We start from the raw sequence: 26,022 nt of genomic DNA, 5'->3' as shown, positions 1-26,022 counted from the left end.
GCCAAAACGCTATCAGACAAACAGTTCTGCGCATGCGCGGAGGGCGGATACAGTACAACTTATCTATATAATATGTAATAATTTTTTCTTACAGTTAGTAGTAGTTCATTTTCGATTAATGCAGAAAATGATAAATCGATGTTTTAATTTTAAATATTTCAACTTATCTATATATTGTGATAATTTGTCTTACAGTTAGTAGTTGTTCATTTTCGATTTATGCAGAACATAAAAAGAATGCTATTTCAATTTCAAATATTTTAGCTTATTCCATATTTTGTAATAATTTTCTTGGCAGTTAGTAGTCGTTCATTTTAGATTTATGCAGAAAATACAGAAAATGTATGCAACCTTCCTTCGTTTAGTTCTGCAAGTTGTATAAAGGTCTACAACATAATTGCTACGTCCACTTCCTCATCCATTTTATTAACACCTCTGGCTTTTCACAACACTGGTCTACGGCTGACTGAATTTAGTTTTCCCTCCTGTTTTTGTCTTTTGTCTGAGACCACCGCACAACAATGCGACATTTTTGTTTTCCGACAGGACGTCTACCGACAAAACGTTTTGTCAAAAGACGTTTTGTGTGATCAGTGTGCGGCCGGCCTTAGTATCCTTAAGTCAATCACAGACTTAAATTGAAACTGTATTAATATTCACTGCCAACCCCGTTGCGCAAATATGATGATGGACTTCTGCGATCACCCTGAACCACTATGGACATTTTCTCTATCAAAATATTTTTATGTATACACATCTGTCATCTGGAAACAGTAATCAATAGGAATTGACTTGACACACTTCCTACGGAAACATAATCACAGTACGCGATTCATATTTGTCAGGAGCGTTAAGTTTTTTATGATGTTTTTGAATACCATGACGAGACGATTGTCTCATTGAAGTAAAATCCGGCTAGAATAATATCATTGACTGTATTGAATGAAATAAGAAACATGACGTTGGTTTTAGATTTAAACTAGCTAGTTTGTCTGCAGAGGGAGCTCGAAGGAAACCTTAATTTATGGACAACCCACTTACAAAATAATGCTGACGTCTAAGATGATAGGTCTACTGACAACAAAAATAATGCTGACATCTAAAATAATGCTGCAACATAAAATAATGCTGACATCTAAAGAATGCTGTCCAACTGAATATTTCAAAGTAGATTCCGTCCTTCTTAGATAAACTGTAGTGACGTGTTTGTAGTTAATAAATTATTTAAGTGGAATAACAACTATTTAAACAGTATCGCTATTTACTAAGTTATTCATTATTTTTCTCACCAAACAGTTCCGTGTATGATTAATACTCAAGCAAAGCAGGAAAATAAGATAAATTATAAATTTTGTAGTTGAACTGAAAAACATGTAACAATCGAAAATGATGGTTGTGTATATAGACAAAATGTATTGTTTAAAATTAACAAAATGTGAATCAAAATTCAGGAGGAAAACTTTATCTTCAAATAATAATATAAATAGCTGATGGGAAATAATATAACAAATTCTAAAATAAAACCAATAATCTCTCAGTGTAAACTATTTCAACTTTGTACGATAACTTGTTTATGTTACGTTAATACTTTAAACTTGGTGGATCTCATTTAGCAGACCTAGAAGCCTCAAGGCACTCCTAAATGCTTATGTAATGGTAGAAAGTTTGCCCAGTGTACATCCAACACATTCCAAAACCCAACAATTAAGCAAGATTCTGAAAATGTTTGTTAAGTTAAGTCTTTTGACATGACTGACTTAAGATTTTAAAAAACTCTTTATATTTTCTATAATTAGACTAATACTTAGTTCACAAACTAATCCACTGAAGGTGTAACTTGAAGTTGATTAAAGGACAACTTATTCTAAGTTAAGCAACTCTTATGTATTCATCAGTTATCACAGAATGAAAACTGAAGACAAACCAAACTTCAAATAATTGAAATACCTCTACATTTCCAGACCATCAAGTGGTAACAGTTATAAAAAGTTATTGAATAATTTAACTTTCAATATTGTTCAAAAACTAGTATAAACTACATCTATAAAATCATATCTTATTATAATATTTATGGACGACAATAAAATATTAAATTCTCTACAAACAGGTTTTCCGAGAATTGAGTATAATTTATAACTAGAAAAATAAAAAAGTAAAATAATTTTAATTTAATGACATTAAAATCTCAAGACCACATCTGTGTACCGCAAAGGAATAATTAAATCATTAACCTTTCTATCTTTAGGCATACATATGAATCTAATTGATCAGTATATTTGTATAGTAATACCTTTTGGGCATAAAAACTATGTATTGTACAAGAATATAGTAGTAGTAAACTGACCTGTATTTAATTTTCCCAAATTAAAAATCTCTATCGATGGTTGTGATAAATGTGGAAGTCTAAATGTCAATATGCTCGCAGAGTAAGTTTGTGAGAATGCCAACTTTGCTGAAAAACTATAAAATGAACTGCCAAAACCAACCTAACCTTAGCCACAGTTACTGTATAATGACAACTAACAGGTTGGCAAGCTTGATCAGCTGTTTAACAGTCAGTTGTAGTAGTGTGAAAACAGCTGACTCGGACGACTGTGACCTTGTTTAGATTGCTGCCAATGCCTATAAAACTTCAAGTGGAAATGAACAGTACAAACCAAAAACCAGCTATGGAATGCAGCAGATTCGTGGAATTCTAATAATTAAAACTTGCTAAAATGTTTATTGTTTTCGTAGTAAATACCAATTAGGTAATACATACATTTATAAACACGAGAGGTCGTCCAGTGGTCGAAACTCGACCAAAAATATGTAATTTACTCACTTCTTTATTTTCACCCCACACTGTAAATAAAACATGTGATTGGAGTTTCTTCCATTTGTTTTGATTTTCTGTTTATATTTCGTTGTTATTTCGTCACCAGCATGGCAACGCATAAGATCCATGTTAATTTTTTCAAATGTTTAAACTCATTTTTTGTGCTTATCTTTGAGCCTATTTAAATTTATAAAGGGATTCTGCACACCTACAGGAAAATAGCTTTCTAACGGTATGCGTAGATTTACCCCACGATGCACACAAGCTGAGAAAAAAGGTTTTAAAGAAACATGCTTGCCTATTAATATATAGATAGATTCTCAAGGGAATATATTTATCTATTTTATTTTTTAACAAGTCACATGTAAACGTTCCAAGTCCGAAATACTTGAATCTCCAATTTATACAGTAGTTCAATTTACACTTAAAACAAAAAGTACGTAAAAGATGGAATATTATTTGTTTATGGTGGCTGTTATTCCCTAGTCTATGTTGTAATTCAATTCAATAGTACTCTTATAACTTGGCAGCTGCAAAATGGAGGAGTTATACAAATTATTCCGAGGGTCTTTGCTTAAAAATAAAGACAATTAATGTCTTTTCTAAATTAACTTCTCAATAGTAATAGCGAGAATCATAACATACGCTTAACAATATTGTATAATAATATAACAATTACAAATATATACAAACCTCGAAGGCTGGACCCTGTTCATAGTGAACTCGGGAGCGTGGACGTTAAGGGATTTTTGCCCCATCCCCATTCCCTCGTGGCGCACACCTGCAAAGAGATTAACAATTACAGTGATGCCAACAGGGGATAAACAACAATAAATATCCCTACTTTAGCGCTGTTTTGCCGTACATTTTAATAAGATATTAGCATCATATTGTACAAACAGTTCGGATGTATTTTTCTTAAATAAACTTATGACAGAAAAATACAAAAGGGTAAATTATAAACGGGGAACAATTTCGTAACAGCGTATTGATGCAAGTTTTTTTTCTAACTAAAGGAAAATTGCACGAAGTATATCTTTGTTCATTGAATGTTTATGTTAATACCCATCTTCGTGTGTAGTTTTGTATTTAATAAAAACCATTCGGAATGGTTGTACATTAAGAAGTCATAAAAAGATATATTATCAAGGTCGTCATTATTTCTGGGAAAAGGGTAATAAACCTTTTAGTTACAATTAATTTCAATATAAAATTGTAATACCTTAAGCTGTGAAAATACTAGTATATTATTCTACATTAAAAATAAATTAATAAAATTATTTATTGGGAATCGAGTTAACACATTTTTATCAATTTAAAGGGACAAGCTACTCCTATACAATTAATTGCGTTATAGAATTGACTGAAACGCATTGCCATATGTGTAAATGTTCTATATAGAATTTCCCTTAATATTAGAAGGCATTTTGTTAATCATTTGCGTTGTTATATTGTGTGTGTTGTCTATGTTTTGTAGTATGATTTTTTTCTTGTTTTGTTTATTGTCTAAGTAGATTGAGTAGGTTATTGTATTTATGTAATAATAGATTATGATTATAAGTATAATTAATTGACGAGACACCATTTACTCGTATAAGTATTTTATGTAACGTATATTTTTGTGTACATAAATAAATTCGATTTGAAGACAATTAAAAAAATATCCAATTTGCAAAGTTAAAGACTTTTAATTTTTCTGAGGTAAATAATATACATTATAGTCAATCAGGAGTGTTACATTATTCCATTGACGATTGAAGTGCGTTTTCCAGTTTTCTACCTGTAGTTTATGAGCAACTTTATACTTTGTAAATAATTCGTAACTTGACTCAAAAACTTACTCAACGATTGAATCAAAGACTGCATGAACGCAAAAATATTCTCTCTCAATTCTTTCTCAGCATACAAGCATAGTGACGATCTCTTTACTATATAACACAATAGAAGTTCTAAAACCAATGTTCCTCCAAAATGGCACCCCTTTTTATAAACAATCACTTCTAAAACCACTTCCAGAACTCACTGTTCACATCACTAAATTTTCACCATTCAAACACCTTTGCGAAAGTGACACTGTAACCGTACGAGGCGCGCACTCCAACTGAATTTGGAACTGTGGGAACGAACCGGTTACCGGACGAGTGGAACGCCGGGAATGAGCCGGTCCCGAGCAAGAACATCAGTCTCCCAATCAGTGCAATTATCAGTTCCTTTCACCTCACTTTCCTCTCAGCATGGTTGGTCTTTTGCGTGTGTGGTGCAAATATTTGGTTTAGTACGGTAAATCCACACAAACACGAACGAGCATAGTAAGATGAACAAACATATTGTAATTCGTTGGATTTTTAATGTGTTGCACAGATTCGTACATCAACCGCAAAAGCGGACACATGTATAAATGAAGTTTTAAGTTACTTCATTACAGAATTTAGTAACACATCGTGGCTTAAAATCAAGTAAACCCCTAATTAGTATGTTTTAAAGTTCTCCTACGTCTTTAATCCTGTCCAGTGTAAGGTTTTATGTAATTAATCGATCATGTAGAGGTGTAGTCTTATAAGGCAGGACCAGGACTTAATACTTATATAAAGAGGAGACGGTAACCGGTAACATCAACATCCAGCTAATCAATGGACTTTTATCTAAGTGGTCCTGATAATGCCGCGAACTTATGGAAAAAGAAACACCCTGTCGCAGCAACCCTGCAAAATCGAATTTCCATTTGCCGAAATCTTGTAACTAACAACATCTGTTTGGGATACTAAAGAGTCGATTTTCCTAATGCAAAAACATTGCGGGGAAAATCTCCTTATCACAAAAGCTAACCGTAAATCAAGTGTAACATTATCATCAGTAAGTGTAGAAACTGTTTGTGCTTGCATTGTGCATCGTGTAAATAGAAGAATGAGGAAGTCGGAGGTACCGCAGTACTAGGTCAGTTAACCAATGAGATAACATTAACGATACTGTATACTGTATATACGAAGAGTTTCCTGTCGTTACTTCAACACTATCTTGTAGGCTGTGGACACTTTCGCTTAGACGTACCCCTCGGTAAGGGCATTTTCGCCTTTGACCTTTGGAACAACACTTTCACTTACGAACGTTAGGAACATTCACGGACATTTTCACTTTCTTTTACGTTTCGGAAGTATACTTTTGCTTTCAACCTAAGGAGGTTGCTTCCGAACTAAGTACGACCACGATTTGGCCGAAACCTAGAACGGGCATTTACTATCTTTTTGACATTTGCAAGCACACATTTTAGCTTAAACCTATAAAACACTTGTACGCATTCTCAAACTAAATGGGAGCATTTTAAGACTACTTATGTTTTAATTACATTGCTTAAGATACGAAATTACGTGTTTTCTGTCACAAATACATAAACATTTATGATTTAACCATTCAGAACCATTTAAACAAATACAAAGCACATAAACACAGTTTGTTCCTCGATTTATGTCTATATCACTGGCATTAATTACCTTGACGGAACACATTTGAAAGTTCAGTAAGTTTTATCAGTTTTACGACATTACCAGAGGAAATATTTCGAAAAAACTGAGTCAAACTACAGCGACAGCGCATAGTGAGTGAGTCACTTCTCACTTGCAATTAGCGGGTGAATGCAGATAATTGTTGTCAGTGGGAGTTGAATACCCGAGTCCGAGTTGTCTGCAACCACTGCAACGTACTGTCCTAGTTGACATCATTGAGCGGGGCATTTTATTTTGGCCCTTCGAACAGGATAGTGGATAGTGGAACTTCAAAACAGACCCTCTAAAAATATTTAAGATTCGAAGTGAATAAAAAGTTCATGGAAGAGAAATAAAGATGCGATAAATTTTAAGTGTGAGGACCGTAATCGTAAATCGTTTGCGCATTCACAGAAACAGGTGATAGTTTGTTAATGTTGTGGTGTTATTTATTTGTAAACACGTTGTCTCCTCAGTTGAGCTGAAGGCTGTTCAGTGGGTCGAGGCCACCCACAGTTCAACGGCCCCGTTAAAGGATGGCAAAAATTTCACTTCCACTTTCCAACTCAATCCCACTCAATTTTTAATTTTACCGTAAAATTTCGTAAGCGTATTCAGAAAGACGACTGAAAAAAGGGGGAATCAATTACCCGACTGGGAAATATCTAATGTTGATTTAATTTATTGCAGTTTGTTAGTCACGATGACGAAAATGTAGCGGTAGTATTAGCCTGAAAAACTCAAAGAAAAACATAAACAATAGTAATAATACTACACGTCAAAGTCCAACAAGTACTAAAACGTTTGAAATGAAATCATGTTTTCAATAATGAGTACAACGCTCCGCATGCGATGGCAATTGTTCTATAGACATCTGTCTATAAGTACATTATTAGTTGTAATTATTCTAATTATTTGCCAGAATCCAGAATGAGGTTTCAAATTGTTTCGAAATTTGCGAACACGCTCGAGAAGATAATAACAAATCTGTAGGACCATAATATATAATCTACAGTTGGGTTGGACTTTTTTCGACAGTTCCATTTAAACATTAATATACAAACATTCGGGCCAGTGACGTCATTTGTTTATGTTTATGATCCTTACAGTTTAATCACCACCCTGGGGTTTATTCTAAGTGAATTATTACTGATAAGATGAACACGAATGTTTTAAATCTCATCCCTCGTTGTTTTGTGACCTAATGTTGGTACTGAAATTATTTTCCTAAACTCTTGGCAGAGTAACAGAGATGCAATACCAGTCCCTATTTGGTGTCTCCAAATAAGTACCTACACAGTATTGAAAAGTAGAAAGTCGTGTCTGTGAGAAATATCAGACCTTCAAGCAAAAACTGGTTTCAACTGACACTCCTTGCACAAAAAGGACTGATCACGTGTAAAAAGGGTACAACAATTTAAAACGTTATAATGCATTAGAAACTTAGATGCAGGGGTTTCTGGCTAAGAAAACCACAAAAGTGTTCAGTAAATAGTAAATATATATTTTTATCAATTAAAACCAAAACGCTCATTATTCTTGATTTAAATTCAGATATATATTACTCTAACAAAAAAGCTGGTAATCGTTCAAATTAAAATCAACTTGAATTTCCAGTTTCCTCATTGAAGCCTAATGCATTATGTTCATGCATAGTGTCAGACAGAAACATATCCTAATATAAGAAGTGCAAATCTTTTTCTAAACTAAACATAGTGAAAACGATGTTTTTTTTATATTACAGTACCTGAAAGACTCTCTCAGTAATCTTGAGAAAAAATTAATAATAAGTTAAATTTGAATATCAGTACTGTATGGATAATGCAAAATTACTAGGGCAAATTTAAAACACTTTCCCGACACATTTAACCGTCATCCGATAAAATATATATAAAATGTTCAGTGTTTATCAGTGATTGTGTTTTTAAAACTTAGGATTTTAATGGCGATCTACCCATAAAAAGTCATAAAATAACAAAAAATCCAAATTTTCACATGAACGGCTGTTTAAAATTTACCATGGTATGGTCCTTTTAACTCTTAATAAAATAGTACACAAACAACCCCAACAATATAAAAATTACAGAATCAGTAAGTTGCTGAATATTTTCATATTTTACCTATCAAATATCACATTATTCCCCCTGCATCTATATTTATAAAAGAGGAAGTTTGTATGTATATATATTTGAATGTTATGGACTCCGAAACCGCTCGACAGATTGTAATGAAATTCCCCCTGCATACCCATTATAAGTGTTTTTGACAAGGGAATGGGAGTATGTGTGAGTATGCTGACACAGTCATTCCTGTACCTACAAATTATTGCAAAAACAATTAAAAACTTATCGAAGAGTGATTCGAGATTCGAGTATATGTACTGACTTTCGGGCGAGACCAAAAACTGAAGTTGAACTTTGAATTCAATGTTGATGATGTAATAAACCACCCAAACTTTATCATAAAATCATATTTAGTTTTCATAGAGAAGTTCCATGGTTCATTCCTGTTTATACACCTGTAGTTTTGAATCGTTAGCACGCTGGCTAAGTCCGATTTTATGCCTGCATTACAATCTATTATCAAGTAAATAAAAAATATGTTTAATAACACTTCAACATTTTTATATTTACACATATACTGTTAGCTCACAAGACGGTAAGTGGTAAGACGGCAAGATGGTAAGTGGTACCACGACCTTTGGTTGCCGGTGTACTTCATGAAACTTCCTAACGCTCGGCTCTCGGGAACTTAAATCATACGAGATCCAAATCTTGTCCCAACTCTTGAGGTTGCATCTCCAAAATTTCAGAAGTTAGCTCATAGAAAGCTAACCCTGTTCTCTAATGGTGCAGTAGGAAAATGAAAAAGCCCTAAAGACCAGAGGAGGGAGGAACATAAGGCCCAACAGAGGGTCCGGAAGGTGGCCAAGCGCCCTAGAGGTGCAATGGTCACGCCACTCTCGAGAGAAATGCGAAAGGCCTGCAAAGAAAGCCAAAGGTTCAACCCGTAGTTCTGATGAGGTCAAGATGCAGGGTATTTGGAGATACGTCTTGACAAACAGGATATCGACTTTGCAACCAGTCCAAAAAGACTATAAAATATATCATATTCTGAATTGTGATAGAGGTGTGTGATTTTTAACATGGGCCCAATAGAATAAATAATACTATTGCTGAAGTGTCACCTAATGTCCCGGTAATAGATAACTGGGAATAGTCTATTATTTTAGTAATGTCATCTGAACTTTTTAAACGAAAGAATTAAATAACCATCGCATTGATTGCGTCTTCCATTAGCATAGGATATAATAACTAGAACATTGGTAATAGATTATTGAGAAAACTGTTATATTAGTATTTTCGCCTGAACTGTTCGTACAAGTGAGTGAATAAGGCTGAGTCTTCCTATTAACGACGACCAGCAGTTAACGCTTGACTTGGACGTGATAGGTGACTAAAATAATAGAACTATTTAACATATTACTCAAAAGCTGAGGTACCATTCTAAATATTATTACAAAGTAACGGTATTCTCCATCTCCAGATTGCAATAAACTTGGGGTTAGGAGAAGGGCCCTGCAGATGATGAACCAAACGCTACTATAGGGCAAAAGCTCTTGCACCTAGTCAAGGGCACAGGTTTAGGCCTACCCAGTTAGTGGCAAGTGGGACAGGCATAAAAAAACCTTCATTCCTCTACCTTGACTTCATCCGGTATCGCTTTGCATTTCCTCCAAAATAATGTTTGCACCAAGGCATACTGCCTCGTAAGGCAAACTTATAGTCTAACTTCAGAAGGCACTGTTTCTACATACTATATGCTTACTTGGGGGCCGATACACTTCCAGGGTGGGGTGTTTCTTGTTACTAGGCATTTGGCTAAACCTCCGTCTTGGATCTCGGATCTGAAACATTTTGTGATATCCAGTTAAAAATCACAGATAAATCATCTTTCAATCAGAGATAAACTTTGTGAAAATATGCAATTGATTATTTTTGTGGAATAAACCTTATTCAATATACAATAAACTTCATAAAACTAAACTAGTAATTAGTAGCAACTGATGATCCATTAGGATCATGTTTTGTGAAATACAATTAGGTAACTTTAGGTAGCCTCAAGATGACCGAGATAGGTCTAAGTTATTCAATAATAGCGAATGCAGTGGCGTATCCAGGGGGGGGTTTAGGGGTTTAACCCCCCCCCCTTTACTTTGAAACGTGATTTTTTACAATATCTTTTATATGTCTCTAAATTATTCTAAAAACAAAGGTTTACAGACGTCTAATTTTCAACAGTTTTCTGGGGGAGGCACCCCGGACCCCCCAGTACAGGGGTTTGAACAACTTCACACAGTAAAATATGTTGTCAGGGCTCAGTGAACACATGTTACAAAATAAGGGAAGCATATGAAGGTAAGATACATCCTTTACAACATTTTAGCCTATGAACAATTCTGAACTGAGCTCTTCTGTAAAATCACAACTCTTCAACTTATAGTGTAGGCTTATGTGGCACAGGCCTATTTTACTTATAAAATAATAATTTTTTATAAGCACCACTGGCAACAAATTGTTACATGCAAATTGTTACATTTAACTTAATTGTTATTGCCTTTACGGTATGCTTGATTTGCCCGCAATTATACTGAGGCTAATGTATAATACGGGTTTTTCTCAAACTACTGTAGGCCTACAACCATTTAGGTTATGTACGGCAATGCTTAAATAGAGTTTACATATATAGGAATACTATAATCGTTATAATTAAATTATTACTAACTAGTTAAGTTAAACATTATTATCTGTGACTTAAGATAAATTAATCACCGACGGAAAAGAGATCAAGATGGCTGTGGCAGTCGTTTTATTTGCGTGGGAAATTATCCCACGCATGGGAAGAAAGTCGCGGGCAAACGGCAAACCGACTTGCCGACCCGGGTTAGGTAAATGCAAAGGCCAACAAATTTACTGTTTAACCTAGGCTAAAAACTTTTCGGATACTATAGGCCTACTAAAATAGCCTAATTAGGCTAATCACTAAACTTCGCGCAAACGGAAAGGTTCCGATATATGATCTAACAGTTGTTTTTATTCTAAATCAACCAATAAAGTAGGCCTACAGATACAGATAATGTACTAGACCCTATCTATCTATTGGAGTCTCACGTAGAAACTATTAAACTTAGGCCACAGACAATGGAATGTCTGTGCTTAGGCCTTCATACTTGAAGTGTTTAGATAACAAATTAAACTACGATGTTCAAATATATCACTATCAAAATTAATATTCTAAATCAAGCAATAAAGTACCGGTAACCTAAGATCTATTGGGGCCTCTCCTAAGTGAAGACTACCCTACGTGACTAAAAGACTTCTACACTACTACCATAGATAAAACATACTCTAATTAGATTTATAATATTGTGTTACGTTCTATGGGAATCTATGTAAAACAATTAAATAATCCTACTCACCAAAAACAATCGCACTAAAGTAAATACTAAATTGTATAGAGCTGTCGAAAAAGCTGCCAAAGCACTAGCGGCCGGTCGGTAGGTAGTTCAAAAAGAATCCGCGCCGGAAAAGAGATGAAGAAGGCTGTGGCAGATGGGTGTATTTGCGAGGGAAAACTATCAAGGAGAATAAGAAAAAGGATAGCTTGCCGAAAGGCCTAATATAATGTTAACCATAGCCCAAGAACATTTCGAATATCTAATTAATAAATGACTAACTTCTAATAAACAGCAAGGTGCTGATGATCAAGCAGTTAATATATTCTAAATCGACCGATTTTAGGGACTGATTTGGTCTATTTAACCCTCGCCTTTAGAAACTAGCCTATTAGGCCTACTTCTACTTGTTCAGATTAGGCCTACCTGTAACTAGGCTACAATAGTTTACATCATTTTTATAAATAACATATCCTAGTTTGGGAAATTGTTTTGAACAAATACAACTATGTTCAAATATATCATGCTATATCAGTGAAAAATATTATAAATCAACCAATAAAGTAGCGGTAATAACCTATAAGATCTATTGAGGCCTCACTTAGGTGAAGACTATGTGACTAATAAAAACTAAGTTTAATAGTACTACTCACCAATGAACCCATCACAACGAACGAATAAAAAACGCGAAAGGCACTACTGTGTTTATACTACCGACACTACCGCACTTTAGGCTCGCCAAGATGAAGACTAGAACACTAGAAATAGAATGTATTTTTTTTTAACACTTTTATTTACTTATTTCTACAGTATATAATTTTTGTTTTGTTATCTAGTTAGTAATATTTTGCTGTTTCATATTTAAGAAAAGAAAAAAATACAATGTACTTGTCTGTAAATAATTAATGGGAAATAAAATATTATTTCATTTCATTTCATTTCATTTCATTTCATTTCATTTCATTTCAGAATAGAAGTGTCAAGCGAGAAGAATAATTAGGAAGAGAAAGGTTAGGTTAGGTGAGCGCGCCTAGCGGCCAGCGGGTAGTTCAAATAGCCACCTTAGCGCATGCGCATCCTTCGATAGGCCTACCAATGAAAAACAGCCATGATCCCTTTACTTGAAGCTCGCTGCCATAGACAAAAAGGCAAAAAAAGCTTAATTATTTTTGTCCATGCCGCTACAACTAGTGAACCAAATAAAATACGGTGCTGCAACGAAAAAAAATAGGATTAGAAACATATCAAAAGGTCAAACTAATTAATTGTAAAAAATACGAAGGCGGCCTAACCAAACGTTAATAATATTTACCTGAAACATTGGTATTTTAAACTGAAGAGTAATGTTAGTTTTCTTATTGAAATACAAGTGCTTTTTTAATTGTAGAGACTTTAACGGGTAAATGCGGCTGGATGTTACAAACTGTGGTTGTATTTATTTTTGCTTTGACCAACCCACTAAAATATATATTAAAACATTTTGAAAATATCAACAGATGGACAGTCAAAAACCAAATATAAGCCAAGAATTGCCTTTACATAATATGAGTGATTAGATCTTAGAGGTTTAAAGAACCGTAATGAGGTAAAAAAATCCTTTATAAAAATTAAATAAAAGAAATTTCTATATTTTTCCCACATGGATGGCCTATATGTTAAACATACAGACATCTATCCTATTATAAACAAACAATAAAGAGTTGTATTTAATATAAAATTTGTATTTTAATGTTCAATGGAATTTCTATTTTGGCGACATACACATAATTAAAAACTTAAAAGTACAAACTAATTAGATTAAAAGACATGGTGGGACAGCGTACGGTTTTATCTTATCAATGTGTATGAATGACATCGTCATATTGTATCTGTTGCAATAGACTGCGGTCACGTCATTTTTATTTTCCGCATAACTGCAATCCAAATGGTATCAGTGATTGCCATCTTGAATCTTAGTCCCAAAACTAATGTTAACTTCATTGTTACGTCTCTTTGCGATTGTCCTATAAATATAATTTTTATGTCAAATTAAAGGTAAGGAAGTCGTCTAGCTAGTAAATTGACTAAACTGTTCATTACAAAGCCAAATTTGGAAATATAATTAAATTAGTGAGTTATAAATAATACGATCTCATTCAATCCACACTCATCCTTCACTGATTATTACCTTAAATACACTGGTACAATCCATTGAAAAATAGGTGTAATCTTTTGGCAATTTTTTTTTATATTTATAATAGGGGTTGTTAAAAAATACTTATCGAACATACTGTTACTCATAAATACACAGGAAGTATGCATTTCCTTTTTATTTCGGGCATGTTTATTACTGTATTACAATAAATCAACCTCACATTCGCCTACTGCGCAAGTTTTTTTTAAAACAGAAGTATACTAATATTTTACCGTTGTATAGTTGTATAATTCCGTATCGTTTAGTGTTGATATCGATCCAGTTATCCTGTATATTGTGACAGTAATGATGTATAAGGTATAAGAAGATCACAGATGGGAGGGGGGAGGGGGAGGGAAACCATACAAAGCGTTCTTTGGTGACAACATTCCGGTGTGCATTCAAAATTTATTCAACGTAGCCTTAAATTCGTTACTCTGTAAAGTACCTTTTGATTTTTACTCTATGCTAATACAGTACCTATGTAGGCCTACATTCACTGATACACTTTTGGAAAATGCAAATTAGATGTCCTATGATTTTCCACAGCTCTTATTTTATCTTCCTCTTTCTATAATCGTTGCATTCTACATTCGTGTTGATGGGATTTTATAAATAGTTAATCAATATTAAAATAGGTTTACATATCTTTACGCCATCCTAATTTGATTGATGAAAAAATAGGATTGATGACGTAATACGGTATGTTATACTATTTTTTTGTCCTTAAAAAATCAATCCTGGAGGCAATGATGAATAAAATAGTTAAAATACGTTTACTCCGTGCATCAAATATAACAAAATAATAACACTGCGTCCGATTTATATTTACCACCTATCCAGACACAACTTAACATTTAAAAATTTTCACTATTTTGGCTAAGCCCAGAACTTGTACCATCATTTATTGACTTTTCGCAGAACTAAACACAAGATTTTCTTTCAGAATGTAGACTATAAACCCTTAAATATTCATGTATGTTTTACTATACAATTTAATTAAGTAGTAGTACAAGTAGATCCATAGAAATTACACATCTCTTGATTCCTACACCCTGTTATCATACCTAACTTTAGCATGCAATAAAAGACCCATTCTCCTGCTCCAGAATAAACAATTTAATTTAAATCCAGGGTAGGTGAAATTCCGAAACACCTAAATACAGCCACACAACTATTTGCTTCACCTAATAAAGTGATTTCCACTTTCTGTCAATACAACAGTCTACAATGTTATAATTGATACCATTCCCACAAGTTTTATCCCACAATCTCTAAACTTCCTGTCTTTCACGCGGTTCCTCCACTTCCTTCCGGCTCGGGCGTCTTATAGCTTCGACAGTGAATTATATTCGACATGCAAAATTAACCATTGGCCAAGGAAAACATTTTATTTTACTATTAGCGCATTTCAACATTCGATTACACTATCACATAAATCCACACCATACTCTGTAGTATGTAAAATGTTAAAATATATAGAATAGTGTGGAAGACGAATTTTAATTTTATCCGAACGATTTTGTTAATTGTCACTTTTCACTTACTAGTTTATTTTGCAAAAGTTAAAATAGTATATATTTCATAACTTGGTCCTTAAGTGTATTTTTTCGATCAAGGCGTAGCCGAGGTTGAGGTTTGGAAAATAAACTAAATTTCTGTAAATGTCAAAAAACTCCATCCGATTTTGCCTTTTTATCAGACCTGATTTAATTATTGGTTAGACTTTACACATGGCTGGTATAAGAGTTACTCATTGTATTCCTTTGTTGAATGGCTTCGCTAAACAATTTCTTATCATCACAATTACTGTGATCGTTTGATATTAAACGGTAAATAAATAAAAATTCGTCTGTCCGCCTTTTGGGTATCACTGGAGTGTCCAATCGAAATCGATCACCACATTCCATCTGTTAAGTTGTGTTTTTATCATATTGTAATTGAACAGTAACAACAGTACAAGAGTACATAAGTTTCAAAACGTTTATTTAAATTTAATTTCCGTTATGCACTCACATGAAAAATTGAAAATTGTGTCGGGGAGTGTAATTTTTTGTCTACTCTATTTTGCTCGATTTTAGTTACAGTAGTGTGATAATAAATAGTAAATAAATAAAAATATGTCTGTACGCCTTTTGGGTATGACTGGAGTGTCCAATCGAAATCGATCTCCACATTCCATCTTTTAAGTTGTGTTTTTATCATCTTGTAATTGAACAGTAACAACAGTAGAGTACATAAGTTTCAAAACGTTTTTTAAATTTAATTTCCGTTATGCACTCACATGAAAAATTGAAAAGTGTGACGGGGAGTGTAATTTTTTGTATATTTTGCTCGATTTCGAGCGACCTCACCTGCAAGTTGGGCTGTTGGTGGAAGAACTGCGGCATCGGGTGTCTGATGTTCACTCTGTTGAGGGAGAAGTCCATCTGGGTGTAGCTGCGGCGAAGCTCTCCGCCCGCCATCTACACAAAATCCCTATTTTAAAATTCATTTCCACAAAATATTTCCTAATTCCCAAGACATTCTGTAAAATATCGAATGCCACGCCGTCGAAACTATGCGTGAATTCTCCGAAGGACGTCACTGACCCCACGTACTATTTTACCTCCGCGTACTACAAATACTCCCTCGTACTATTTGCATTTTCAAGGAATATTTGTTGGGGAATCGCCAGCAACGGAATGCCCCGAATACCGCATTGCTTACACAGGGGATGTTGACCAACTGAGAGTAGAACTCTAAATCTAAAAGTGCCGTTGTAGTTCTATAAAATTTAATTGCTACTTGATTGTTGTTACTTTGCCATTTCGGCGTTTGATGTGTTAGTCAATTTGTACTTTTTGTTTTATAACACTAGGCATTATTTCAAAAGTATTGGCAATGGAAAATTTTTTAAATTGCAAGGGTTTTATGCAAGTAGGGTGACAATGTGATCATTTCCCGTGATCGAATTCCTTACTACACTATGTTGGAACAGAACCAAAGGAAAGCTGTCATTGATATCGTTATGCTAAATTCCCTGGTTTTGATCCTTTACATAATTTGCGTACATTTTCCAGTTTTACCAGAGGTTAAAGACTAGCGTCTTAGCCAAATGGGGGTTAACTGTGTAATGTTTTGTAGTATACTTCTCCTTTGTTATTTCTCGTAGTTGTCTTCGCAAATCAAATGCAACGTCAGCGGGCGGAACAGGAAGTAGGTGAATAGTATTCCAAAGACGTCCTAGTAATTGACATTCCTTACTGCAATTGTTGGCATTCCAAAGTCTGTGACTGGCACTACCTATACAACACCGGTAGTCTTTGAACGTCTTTGGTGCAGTAATATTTTCTTTTGTACACTCTTGGTATTCCCCCAGAATGTATCGTTTATAAAATTAGTCATATCGTGTTCTTTCTATACCGCAAGCCCGAAAAGGTCTTAAGGAAATGCCAGGAGAAAATTTGAATAGTTTCATAAAAAAGGTATTTTGTTTGATCATTTCCTACATTAAAAAATATGCTAAGTACTAACATTGACTATACATCTCTACGCTAATGGTCACTAACGCTTAACTCTGTCAGGTAGCTAGCAGACGACAGAACATTAACATATGTATGCAACAGACGTAGGCAGGCACTGTATGAATCATCCGACTACATTGCTTGGCTTCATGGTTAACACTATAACTGGTAGAAAATTGACCGTTATTTCCATGGAGTAAAAAGTACGTTGTCAATAAGGTGTGAGTTTTGTACTTAAGTAATTAAATAGAATTGATAGATGAGGGAATTTTGGTTGTGTGTTTTTAAAATACAATTGAGAATGTAAATAAATTTAAATTTAACATCAGCTTACTATTCATAAATATAACAGATGGATGAGTAAAAAGAAATATTTTTTTATTTCCATGATGTGGTTACAACGGTTGTGAGCGGTCTTTACTTAGATTCAATGTGGACTTATTTATATTCATTTAACGAAGATATCGGTTATTTAAACTCTATTTAACTCTCATAATTTCGTACTTTAAATCAATATCTTCTCATCGCCAAAACAAAGGATTAAACATCCCTTAAAGCCGATTTCTACAGAATGAATCTGTTTCTTTCTCTGTAATATTTTTGTCAATATTTAAATTAAAATGTGTTTTATTGTTCTGGTAAATTGTAAATTTGTAAGCTACAAGCCCGGTTGGTGAGGTTTCACTTCTCAAAATTACGTATTAACGGTGTTACGTACTATCACTATGCAAAAAATAACTATCCGTCCAATATGAAAATATGCAAAACCGAAGAAACGACAGGATGTCACTGAATTGTTTCTGCATAATTTAAAGACACGCCTTCGGTTAGTAACGTGTTATGTAAACTTTGTGGCATCTACGTAGGAGTTCTTATTACTTGTGGCATGTGTTTGTTTAATTCACATAAGGAAGGTTGAAATTGTTCTGAATTTCAAAGTAGATCTAAATTTAAATAGCAATTTAAATTGTGTTAACGGATTAATCAACGTGAAGCTGTTTTAGATAGCTAGTTTACTGTTGTAACACTTAAAACGGATAAGTTATATGTTTAAGTTAAACTTTATAATAATGTGGTGAATATTAAATTTACTTACAAAAACACTTCTTAGAATATTGCTTGAAGATTTTAACTAGGCTATGTCGGATTAGCTATCATCGGATTCATTACAACTATTGCGCAATGTATTTGACGCTCTAATAACGATATATTATTTTTAAACATTTATCAATTTCTTTTGATTATTTTTAAAAATTTATCCCTATTTTTTCACCCATATTTTAAATTTAGTATTTGCTGTTCCAAACACACGCTATCATGTTTTGCTAGCTGAAATAAGTCAGTGAAAAAATCGATTCTACGATGGGAGAAGAAAAAGTATTTCTTTTGAAATTTGAGGTGAACGCTTTGTTTACATGTTTCCTTATGCAATTTCTGAATTTCCTCTTGATCCCTCCCTCTACTCTCGTATTTTGATGAATGGACGAGTGCGAGTGTGCGAGTGCATGCGCGTGTGTGAGACCACAGTGTCTGAAATAGCCTGGCAGCGGCGTTCGCTAAACAGCAGCAAGCCTTTCTACGATCGCAGCATCGAAACACGTCACAGACGTTACAAAATTGACAACAATTAAACCAGGACGCGAGCCAGTAAAATTAACAACCACATTTCGTCAAGCCATTAAACATTCTCGCTTTTAGATTCAACATACATGCATTAGATAATCTTTCTGTCCGATTTGGAGTGTGCGTTACTTTGTTTATGATTGTGTACTATTTTTTTTGTTTCTGCCATCGTTTCAAGTTCATTATCGGAAGTGTATGTTATTTGAGGGATTTTTAGAGCATGAAAACGATTATAGTAAAGCAGTGACATTTTTGCCGAATTTACCATTTTTTTATAACCATTGTTTGTAACAGTATTATAAACATAAAGTAAAGCAAAAATCGTATAATATAATCTACCATAGATGAAAGAGAAACATCTAGTAAACAGCGCTCTCAAACGTCACCAATGCATTTTAATACTCCAGCTTTTGCAATTTGGTGAGGATTCTATGTTAATTTTACTCACAGAAAAGAAATGCGGTGATTTACTGCGTGGTTTTAAAATAAAGGGGGTCCAAAATCATTCTTTGAGATTGAACTAAGCCGTAGACAAAATGTAGGAGATGGTGGGCCTACATAAAAAAGTGCAAGTCAAATCAAATCAAATCATTTTATTTAGCTAAAATTGACAATACATATTGCATTAGCTAAGTCATGGTACAAACTTACATTATTAAAATTATAAAGTTTTCCTTATAAAACTATTTATAGTAAGGTATTTACAAACTACGGCTAGACAAAAATAACATAAGTCAGTTTTTTTAGACGTGGCAAGTCAATAAAACAGTATGTGATTTAACGGTTATAAGTTGGGTCTCGGTCTCAGAATGGTTGTTAAATTAAAGAACACAATATGAGTCATTATATGATAAAAGTACTAAACAGTATGTTTTAGTTAGAGAAAAATAGGGATGCAAGTAGCAAGTATAAAGTTATCCTACCGAGAAGCTATGTTACTTATGCAATTCGATACTCCCTGGTGTGGATTAACGTCCGCACGAGTGAGTACTACGACTATCCGCAGTACTATCCTGATAATTAGACCAATTCGTATATACCAAGGAAAATGTGGTTCGGATTCCACTATAAACTATAGGTCCCTTAGTTGCCATTAGCTGTATGGGCTATTAATTAACAGCTGTGTCTAAGGAATGTTGGCCTCAGTCACTAACAAGACTACAAGATCGCGCCACTCATCCTACACTCATCTCCATTCATACTTGGCTTAAAATACCTACTATGCATGGTCGCCATTTCATTGAACAGTATTAACAGTATAATTCCACGAAACGAACACAAATGTAAAACAAACTTAACTAGTCAATTACTTATAGCTAAGCTAATGAAACCACAGGAAATAGTCCGAGGTTTTGTTGTAACATCGGTTCTTGATTGCAAACCCTGGCTTGAACAATTCTTCATTAATCTTACTAATATTATAAATCTGAAAGTTTGTGAGTTTGTGTGTTGCTCAATCACGCATAAACTACTGGACGCATTGGGCTTAACATTTTCATGATGATAGCTCACATTCCCGATTAACATTAAGGCATATTCTTATCTCAAAAATCCTTTCGGGCTCCGCCCCAGTGGCTCTGTAGTTCCCCATGTTAACCTTATGAGTATTCATATTTAAAGGGAATTAAAGAATTTAGTCAGCTGTTTCAACTTTACAAGTTGGTTCTATAATATGCAATAGCATGAAAAACTTATAAGGTTTCCCAACAGGGTGCAGCACTATTATTATTTTGTGTTTTCATATATGACAACAGCTAATTTGAACTAAATAGCAACAAAAAGCTGTGATACACAATTAGAACTGTCAATGTAGGATTGTTTACAGTTAGGTTTGAGTTTTTAATTTAATGAATAATTTGTGACATTGTGCGAATATTTGATAATTTATTTTTTCTATTGTTTAGGTGCAGTGGTAGAACATTATGGCAATAGTAGATGTGTTATACTATATCATACCGTGAATTTATGAACCAAATTTTATCAAACTGTGTCCTACCCCCATTGCAAACGCAAAGCTTGAGTATAACTGCAATAAGCATTTTATACTTATATGCCAACCCCGTACGAAGGACGGGTGCTCTGCTAGTCACAAATAAATTTCTAGTTTGAACAATCAGATTGTTTTAATGTTATTATAATCGTTCGTTCGAGTTTTGGGTGTTATACATGGTAAATTTAAATTTATAACATTTTCTAATTCGTGTTTGCAGTATTTTGCCCAATACTATATTCAACTTACCTTGATTTTCGGGTTCGAAATCTAAGTCGTAATCGTTAGAGGTGGAAACCTCGGTCGAGCTCGTTAAGTCGCTGAAACAGAAACAAACAAAACTGTTCAAGTGTTTGTACTAAACACGGATAAACAAGTAAATAAAAATAGTCTAGAGTCAAACAACCAACATCTATAGCTGCCAAAGCAGACTGCAAGGAACAGTATCTTGCGGTCTAGGCCTACAATCACATAGGTAAAGTTTCATTCCTTGTGTGTATTTTAAATTTTATAACGTAAAACTACAGCTCTCGTATCTCTGTGTTCTATGAAAAAATAATTAAAGAAAATAAATACCCCCGCCGCAGCGAGCCTGCAGACTAATCGAATTTCCATTTGTCTGATTGGATTTTTAATCAAATATTCCCTTAAACATAACAAATTTATTCCCTATTCAAATAGCATTATGTTTAACATACTGCTTTAAGGAAGGAAATTTTTTTCCGGTAAAATTTTAATAGTAAGAGAACTGCTTAATTTTATTAAAATATATCCATAAACAAGGAAACAACTTACACTTTACTTTTTCTCATAAGAATAAGGTCTGAATTTTAAATGTATGGTTGTATTTTACTTTTTCTCCCGTAACCTTTAAATAACGCTTCGATATACAAAACTGTGTGTTTATTGAGCTCTAAAAGATGGGTAAAGTAAAAAATCAGAATTTTCATATTTTAAGCTGCCGTTTACTCAAAAAGCTTTTTCCTACATTGGGAAATTTTCAAGTATTTTGCCTTGGGTCGCCACACGTTTAGGGAATTTCTGATGAATTTCATATAGGTGGAATCCCTAATTATTAATCACTATATTGTATTGTGTAGACCATTAAAGACGCATTTAATCAGTTTTTGAACATTGTATACATTCATACAAGTTGAACACTGAACTGCATTGACAGGTGCAGAACAGAAGGTTTGGTCTGACGCACAGTTTTGTAAACATGTTTCGACTGACTGGATCTGCGTCGGTGTATTCACAAATACAATTTTTTGCATCAACAAGTACTTAAATTCAATACGTTATAGGCCCTACACATTATTTGCATGTTCTGTTTCGCGGAAAATTCAATTTAGAAATGAGGATCGCCGCGTTTTCTTTAAACAATATGCAAATCAAATGACTTTTTACTGTTACCTATTATGTATATCGTATACCTACAATTTATATACAAAACAATCAAATCTGTTTACAATTTTTTGTGATCGCAGCCCTCTCTAACTGCGAAACTAGAAAAAAGTTCATTCAAAAAGTAATTTTACAAAAAATACAGTTTGGCTATGTTAGTAAATCAGTAAAAAATATAGTTCATTGATTGTGTCGTACACAACTTTCCATGCAATGGAGTTTTCTAATAATATAAGCAATGCGTTCAAAAGTGAGTTTGAGTTTTCCGAAGAAATAGGAAGAATTGAGCCAATCGCAACAATGAATCACAGTCATATTTTGTTGAATTGTATCATAATAAAAAAAAATCAGCTGTTCATGTCATGCATTGTTATGTTTTAACTTATAACTATAAGCATAATATTTAGGACTGAAATTGTGGGTATTTTTCTTTAACTTGGTTTCTAGATTAAAAATATAAAAGATACTTAGCAAAAAGTTAAGAGTGTTAAATTTATGAATTCACATAAGTTTCATTGTCAAGGCAGATATTGTTAACTAATCAAATCAGTTTTGTAGTTTTCTTGGCTTGATTTAGTGTAAGACGAGTGCCAACTAAATGATGAAATACAGTAGACATCATAAATCAGCTGTAGAATGCAGCTATGTTCTGATGTGTGGACAGAGGGTAAATATAGACGATCGTCCCTTTTAGCGAAACTTGTGACAAAGCCGTAGCTCTGGTTGGCAAAACTAAAACTGGACTTATTTAGTTACCTAAAACCGAATAAATTACTTTACCACTACATGTACAACCTACAACCTATTGTAAAATGTACAAAAAATAATAGCGTAAGTTGTTTATATACAGCAGGTTAAAGCATGAATAAACACTACCATGAAAATAATAGCTATCGGCTCGTACATTTTAGTTCTTCTTTAGTGTTTTTGGTACATAACCATCACAGCTTAACCATTTTGAAGTAGAATAGAGCGTGGAAATGTTGATATAGAATTGTAGTTCAACTTACAAAGGATCAAGCTTGTAAAAGCATTTTTAAAGACTTCAACTTCCACACACAATGTTTTGTATGTATTCAACTAGCCTAGCACCAAGAGAGAGTACTGGGACAGAAATAGCATAAATAGTATACACAATGAAATTATTTTAGTAACTAAACCCCTTTTGATAAATTTAAAATGATTATATTCTTTTTAATAATAGTGGTGATCTGTGACGCCAAATATATTAGCATGTGCAATCTTTGGTATTATGATTGATTCAATATAAACGTAGGCATGAATTTCAGAAGTATGGGTACTGCATGTATACTTATCAAGTCGAAAGGTAGTTTTACCGTAAAAATGTAGGACACATAGCATTGACGATAAAAATAGACACTTTAGCTCATTCAATCACACTATTTGCTATTAAAAATGTATGTTCGGATTTATTTAGCTGCTCTTTCTACAGCAGTTTAGAAAGTCAATGACATAAATTAAATATACCCCCTTATACATTTTTGACCCTTAAGGATCAGCTAAAGATATATTTCTGTAAATGCAAAATTCAAATGTTCACAGTAATACTGTCGTCTCAACTAAAATTCAAACTATTTTAACTAAATGACACGGTATATTTGTACACCCCATGATATTAATAGAAAATTAAAGTTCTGTAAAATTAACCCTAAACAAGGAAAAGATATATTTAGTTCACTTACCCTAACTCAAAATAAACCACTCTTCAAAACAAGCATTCAATAAAAAAAAATTAAAGTATTTTATTAAAAGTCGATGTTATAAGCGTAAAGTTGTTCCTAACTTACCTTTGTCACCTGCGCCTTGTTTACCAAGATAACAAACTGCATCTGGTGTATGATAGCACTGCATTACTAGTATACTACGCTACCGCTCATTTACTGGTTATCAGATGTAGTAGTGATAAACTATTATAGTACGCTTCGCTCGAAATCGAACAGTTTGAGTAAACCCGATATCAGTCCATTATACTAAATCATGGCGCTTTATGCTGACACACAGAATACAACATTGCATACTAGCACAACTACCACTATTCGCGCAATGTTCCAAATAAAGATTAACTAATTTCTTAGAATCTCCCTAACAAATAATTTAATTGAATTTGTTAATGGTCTAACGGCAAACACAAATTTTTCAGTATTGTGATAGGCCTACATTTCTAACAGAGTCAAATTAAAGGTTTATTGCAATCACTTTTTTCTCAACTCGTAACATCAATGTGTATTAAACCAACCCATTTTATGTGCCCCCCATACCCATGTCATGCATATTCGTATTGTTTTAGTGTCATTGTTTTTAGTTCAATTAGCAAAACGTACTACTGTTGCAATAGTTTATCCTTGAGTACTTCTATCATCTTTACAGTTAGTTATACAATTGCGAGGAGTTAAGATAATTTTAAATTAAACTTCCAGTTTTCGTAAATTCTTCACTTTTGTATCTACATAATTTTGAACTGTAAACAATCTGAATCTATTTACAAACGCTGACCACGTTAAAGCTCATACATTTATCAGAGTATTTTGATTCTCGCATTAAAAATATGTTTTGAATTAGGCAAACCAATTTTCAACATAATTCAACGGCAAAGGACGATATTCTACAACTATTGTTACAGTTGCGCACTTAATTTAAGCGGAGGGTCACCGAAGGATGCGCGAGCTATTTTGACATCACAGCTATAATTAGAGTGGGCGTAACGCGATATTATTCCACATACATTTGATTCACACATTTTACATTGGGTGCATATTAGTTTCTCACTCTTCTATTTCCCCACTTACCGGAAGATGTGAAGTGTCGGTTTAGGCTAGCCATTCAAAGGTCCGCGGAATAGAAACCACCGCACCTCACACCTCCATCTCGAATGACTGAGGTTGGAGAATTCCCCGCTAGAGCGCAGCAGTGCTCGTGGGCGTGAGGGGCTTCATATAGGTTGCAGTTGGCAGTTGGCGACACTGATTATACCATTGTTGGGCAGAGGGAGCGGCTCATTAGCATGCCACATCTGGTTAACGTTATCTAGAGGGAAACAGAATATCGTCTGGTTTGAGGTTAATCAACTGTTAAGGGGGTTTAAAATAAAAGTTATAGGGGTCTACACATTCTAATAATTTCTTATTATGGCGACTATTGGGTTGGAAAATATTATTTTGTGTATGAACTAAAAACATTATAATTAACACAGTGTATGTTCAAAAATTGGAACAACCGGGGTCAAACTTTTAATAGGTTGAAAATCGCAATTTAAAATTTAGTTCAACCACTTAACGTACTATTTATTTATTCCAAGCCTAATTAGAAACTCTCAATATCAATAGAAATAACTAAAATAGTGTTGAAGTTAAGAAGATTGTAAGAAAGCATCTTGAATTTTGCTATTCGCAATCATTATTGCGTACTTTAATACTTTTCAATGAAATGGCGACCATACAAAGCAGGTATTTTATGCCAAGTATAATGACACAGTTTTTCCTGACCCTTGGATCGAGATTAATAATGGCATTTTTACTGGAGGAATTGTAGAAGAAAATACTTAAACGCTTTTAGG

At 33.8% G+C, this 26,022-nt stretch overlaps 1 protein-coding gene across 1 annotated transcript in view; it reads right to left on the bottom strand.

Annotated features, from left to right (window-relative positions):
• Positions 1–25,364, bottom strand: part of LOC128992233 (uncharacterized) — a 33,841-nt gene extending 8,477 nt beyond the window's left edge. Inside the window, exons 1-5 of the mRNA XM_054415710.1 lie at positions 25,256–25,364; positions 21,294–21,364; positions 16,280–16,390; positions 10,126–10,204; positions 3,512–3,599 (exon numbers count right to left, since the gene is read on the bottom strand). Coding sequence (XP_054271685.1) covers positions 3,512–3,599; positions 10,126–10,204; positions 16,280–16,390 — 278 coding nt within the window. The 5' untranslated portion in view covers positions 21,294–21,364; positions 25,256–25,364. The remainder of the gene's footprint in view (positions 1–3,511; positions 3,600–10,125; positions 10,205–16,279; positions 16,391–21,293; positions 21,365–25,255) is intronic.
• Between the last annotated feature and the right edge of the window lie 658 nt (positions 25,365–26,022).

This window comes from Macrosteles quadrilineatus, unplaced genomic scaffold (assembly GCF_028750875.1).
Source record: "Macrosteles quadrilineatus isolate MER2022 unplaced genomic scaffold, UCM_ALF_1.0 Scaffold_1__1_contigs__length_201487025, whole genome shotgun sequence".
In the NCBI taxonomy this organism is placed as follows: Eukaryota; Metazoa; Arthropoda; class Insecta; order Hemiptera; family Cicadellidae; genus Macrosteles; species Macrosteles quadrilineatus.
The sequence above is the reverse complement of the archived record's forward strand: the minus strand, read 5'-3'. Positions and strand labels throughout refer to the sequence as shown.